Genomic DNA, 5,482 nt, shown 5'->3' with positions numbered 1-5,482 from the left:
GTTCAAGTTTGTAAATGGGTGCGGCAATAACCTTCCATCTGCTAAATCAAATATTAGGTTTGTTAATTATGAGAGTGAAATTGATGCTGAAAATCAGGCCAACACTGTGCACCTTCCAAGATTGCAAGAAAGTGGGGGTATCCCAAAAATGAGAGGAGATGGATGTATGGAAGTAAAATTGGGATATTTTGATAGCAAGAAAGACACTGACGGTCCTATTGAAGCAAGATTGTTTGAGAAGAATCACTTTTACAAAATTGGACTCATTATTGAAGGAGTTGAGTTTCGTCCAAAATGAGAAGTGGATATGGGAATTTAAGTTTTATATGTTTTGAATAGGAAATCTTTGAATTCTTATTTTGATTACTATTTCAATGTTTGCAATTTACTACAGACAATTCAAATACATTGCATATCCTTTAAGGCTTTAGTATTACTTAACAATTTGGACGTCCTCTTTCTACCGGAAGGTTACCTTCTGGCTAAATTTGTGGCCTATATTTTGGATTTAACTTTTAGACGGTATAAAAAAGTGAAGTGAAATTCCTTCTTCCGATTTTATGATGTTGAATTTTCTTCTCTATTTAATATCTCTGTTAGTTTATGTGCTTCTAGTTTATATTAGAAGAGAGCTTTGATGAAAGGAGAAATATTTTTTTGGATCTCAACTGATGGGTCAGTTTCAACTATGTCGTCAAAGGAAGAAAATATGGTGTTATCATTTGGATGTTGTTTTTCCCAAAGATTTCTATTCTTTGGGATAATTCATCATATTGATCTTCATCTTCTTTAGGTGCTAAAGCTAATAAGGCATGACAATACTGTAAGTCAATATTTTTAATGAGTTTTTGTGGAATATTCAGAGAAATGATAATCCTGCAAAGTAAAAATAAATTTGACTAACAAGTCATTGTGGTAATTTCTCAAGTACCAAGACCAATTACAAAGGATGCTTGGCTGATTCCAACTAATATTCCTGCAGCCTTCAGGTCTATATGAGCCCATCCACGCACCTGTTCCTTCTAACATCTTGTCCCCCTTTGTCTCTTTGTCCACGTCATAAGCGTCCGAACCCTCCTTAGTGTGTGGCATTTTTTTTTTTGCTTTCCCTTTATCGAGAATGCCTTCTCAGGTAACCAACTTTCCTACCTCTCTTTGTTATTTCCCTCAAGTACCACATGTATTCAATCAATTTTCACCCTGTACAATAGGAAAACTAATGGAATGACATGATCAATTACTTGGAAGAAATTAAATTATACCCCATCTCTCCGATGCTTCTCAAACTTTGTCCACAATCTCTTTATGCTTGATTGGATCTATCACTTGAAAAATGATCTGCTTACAGATTCCTCTATTTTAGTTGGTTGAATGAATATTCGTGGCACTTCGGTGTTTCCAGCATCAACAAGTCCTTTTGATACTAGCCTTAGTATCATCAAAGGCTTTTAGCTCGTTCGTTATATAAAATGAGACTTTTTGTCATTACATAACAAAAGATTTAACAACAAAAAACAACAAAACTTCAGTTGTCTTTAAAAACAAACATTGTGTTTAAAGTAACAAGATGATACAATACAATAGGTAATAACCGACATCTAAAGTGATATTCTCAGTTCTCATTATAATTTCTATTATTTCATTAAGATTAGATCTTGTAACGCGACGATGCAGAAGTTCCATCTAGAACTTTTTTATGGAAGTACTCATGATAGTCTTTAACTGCGGTTGCACGATATTTTGGAGGGTTATCTTCTGACAACAATTCAGAAATCGGTCCATAAAGTTTGGAATATGACACTGAATCTGTGCCAAAGAAGCATGGAACTGATACTCTTGGTCCAACTTTATTTGCCAATACTCTGTGCTCAACACTTATGTACTTGTCATTTGATATGAGGTGAAAAAAAGCAACCAAAATAAGCAAATGGTATACTCACTCTTATTGATCGTACATGGATTAGAAAAGAAAAATACTAACCTGCAAAAGATCTTCAATGTTGACCACAAGAGCACCGCACATATGAGGAACATCAAACCACTCCCATTGATTCTGGTGAAGCACTTGGAGTCCTCCGATGTGATCTTGTAGAAGTACTGTGAGAAAATCATTGTCAGAATGTTTGTTGGTGCCTATGGTGAGTTCTGGCCGAGGGCATGCTGGGTAGTAAAGGGTCAAAACAACAAGCTCCTCCGGCAATCCATATTTTTGAGATGACAACGATCAAGACCGAGACCTTCGGACAATAATCCAAGCAAGGAATAGCCCAATTCCATCATCTGCTTAGAGTATACTCAATTTTTAGTATTTCCCTGCAACAATTTTGTAAAATTAATGAAACACCACATCTCAATTTTTATCACCACATAATACATATTCAATTATTGGTTGGCTTTCTAATTCATATTAAGAACATATACCTACATGGTCTTGGAAATTCTTTTGGATTGGGAGGATTAGGAGCCATTTTAATTAAAATGCAATCTCTCCAATTTGCAGCTAGAACAGAAGGGCTATACAAATCAAAATTGCTAGCATGAACCACCGTTTTTGTGATATCTCGAGTGTAATACTGTTTCTTAATCTCGAGACTTTCAACTTATGGATTAGTATAATTCCAAATGGGAAGCAGGGGATAATATAAATACTTATTACTATTTATGCACAACAGTATAGTTAATATAAATTCCTAATGTCCACACAAAAAGAAGAGGTTATAAACAAGGAGATCTTCATGATAAGTTTCAACCCCACCTATATCCCAAAAATAGAAGGCTTATGGATGGTAGACAAGCAGAGAAAAGCAAAAACTTTCGTCACTATATTTAATTGTGTGGAGCATATAATTACGCGTAGGAATAATATCCACGACAAAAAATATCGTCACTATAGTTAATTGTATTGAGAACAAGGGAGTAACAAGGCACCAAGTTCTTTTAGCATTGAAAGTATAATACTTGAGCTGAGCAATATAGTATCATTATCATGAGAATTTTAACATTTTGTTATCTGGAAAGACTTACTATATACTTAAAATAAAAATAACCTTCTTTTATTTTGCACACCTTAAATTTTATACTACTCTCACTTTCTATTTTTCCTCACGGACTATTTTCTTACACTATATCTGTGGATTACTGATGAGGCAAATGTGTATCAAATTTCGCTGCTCATACTCTGTCATATATATATAATATACCCGGTGACATGTCACACTCTCACGTTAAAATGAGTAATTATCTTTTATTCTGTTTATTGCTTTTTCAAAAATTAGTATTTAACTTCTTCCAATATTTTTGCATCTCTTAAATTGAACATTTAGATTTAGTTACACCATTTGGTATGAAGCAAAATGTTTCCATGGAAAATATTTTCCTAGAAACTATGCTTTAGGAAAATAAGTTGGTTTCTCACTTATTTTCTCATGTTTGGTTGGTGAGTGAAAAATATTTTCTAATATTTGGTTAGTGAATGAAAAGTATTATTTGGGAAATATTTTTCCATTTTCGCTAGGCTTTCGGAGCAGAACCCGACCCTACACCTGACCCGACTCCCAACTCCTAGTCCAAGACTCGACTTCTAAATGGGGACCGACTCTTGACCTGAGATTCGACTTTCAAATCGGAACACGACCCCGACCCTAACTATCAATCTAAGATCTAATCCAACTATTGAATCAGGACCCGACTTTTGAACCAAGACCCGACGCCAACACCTGATCTAAGATTCTACGCCGACACCCTAACCTGAGACCTGACATCTGAACTACGATCTGATTTTCGGATAAGGACCCAATCCCTACACTCGATGCATGATCTGACTTCTCAATTAGGATCTGACACCCCGACAATCGATTCGAGACCCGGCCCTAACACCTGATCCAAAACCCAATTTCTGACCTCGATATCCAACCTTGACAATTGATTAGGAGCCTGAACTCATCACATGATCTGGTATATGACCTCAACTCTTGACCCGAAACCCAACCCTGACACTCGACTCAGATCACCACCTTGACACCCAACCTAAAATTCGACCTCGAATGCTTACCAATAAGGTCCCTCAAAACCAGGCACATATGGATGGGCTCTCCCCTGCAACAGTGAATAAAAACGAACTTTAAGACAAACAACATTATCCAGTGAGATAAAAATATCAATATATAGATGCATATTCATGTGATATACCAACGTGGCCTCCCGACAATGTCACTATATCTTTATCAGAGAATCCTATGTTGTAAAAGAAGTCCCTAAAGGGCATTATTGAACAAATTAGAAAGTGATATGAAACATCCAAAGAATATGTTTCAAATTCAGAACACTAATTAAGTTTTAAGGCACTCTCAGAAATTACTCCAAGGTATCTAGCAGCCGGTTTAGCAATATTTACAATTTTAACTATAGGATATCACCAAGTTCAGTTCAATGTCATTGTTCATAACATTTAAGATCTCTAACAAAGTTGAATATATATTACTTGCCTTTACAAAATTTTCTTCCATAATAATGAACAATATGTTTACAGACGACACGGTAAGTGCATATTAGCAATAAAATCATCTACAAAATAATTGAAATCCGACTTCCACATAAAAGAAAACCCAACTAAGAATTCTTATACTTAAGTTGTTCAGACACCACATTGTGCAAGAACATTGATGAGGATAATTGAAGCAAACTTCATAGATGAAGCTCTAGTTGACATTCTGATCTCTTGCGAACTTGTTCTTTAGAGCGAGATCCTTTCAAAACATCTGCATATTTCGCCAACTCAGCTTTATGAACATTTTCTTGGTCATGGTTATTTCCTTTTTCTTGAGGTGATTCAGCGAGACGTTTTGACATATAATCTAATGAGCCCACATCACTATATCTCCTTGTACGTGTCGGGTAGTTTCTGCTTTCTCCTTTATTATTGGTTGTAGAGCCTAGATCAAATGAATGGAAATCTATAAATTGTCTGGAGATGGTGTTCTTGATCTGCTCTGGGGCTTAATAGCTCCAGTATCTACGACAGACATATCTGAACAGTACCCAGAAGAATAATAAGAGCATCTTGTTGCATTCTCTTCAATGTTGTGAACCATTTCTGAATGATTATGATGATGGTCCTTTCCCCGTATTAGTCTCATAAGCTTACGAAAGATTTTGCTTTTGTTTGAAGTGTCAGTCTTATGGGCTGAAGAATTAGAAATAGAAGTACCATCAAACTCACCTGAATTCATAAGATGTGGTTCTTGGGAGGATAACTGGTTATAATCAAGCTCCAAAACATGGATTCCCCTGTCCCCTTGGTCTTCTTTAGCTGCATATTCAACAACTAGCTGCTTGGCTTTCTTACTAGATTCAGGGCTTAACGTTTTACTGAGATCCCTTGCAATTGTTTCACGTAGGGTAGACTGATAGTTCCTCAGCTCATACCGCAAGCAAGCATTTATCCATTTAAGATAGGCTACTTCGTCAACATCACTGCAACGAC

General features: G+C 35.9%; 1 protein-coding gene across 1 annotated transcript; it reads right to left on the bottom strand.

The window, feature by feature from the left end:
* Positions 1-1,648: 1,648 nt before the first annotated feature.
* LOC125864061 (1-aminocyclopropane-1-carboxylate oxidase homolog) lies at positions 1,649-4,848 on the bottom strand. The gene is made up of 5 exons (XM_049544002.1): positions 4,726-4,848; positions 4,052-4,095; positions 3,748-3,799; positions 1,982-2,191; positions 1,649-1,882 (listed from the first exon to the last, which is right to left on the bottom strand). The coding sequence occupies exons 1-5, from the start codon at positions 4,846-4,848 to the stop codon at positions 1,649-1,651; spliced, it is 663 nt and encodes a 220-aa protein (XP_049399959.1).
* Between the last annotated feature and the right edge of the window lie 634 nt (positions 4,849-5,482).

This window comes from Solanum stenotomum, chromosome 5, assembly GCF_019186545.1.
Source record: "Solanum stenotomum isolate F172 chromosome 5, ASM1918654v1, whole genome shotgun sequence".
In the NCBI taxonomy this organism is placed as follows: Eukaryota; Viridiplantae; Streptophyta; class Magnoliopsida; order Solanales; family Solanaceae; genus Solanum; species Solanum stenotomum.
The sequence above is the reverse complement of the archived record's forward strand: the minus strand, read 5'-3'. Positions and strand labels throughout refer to the sequence as shown.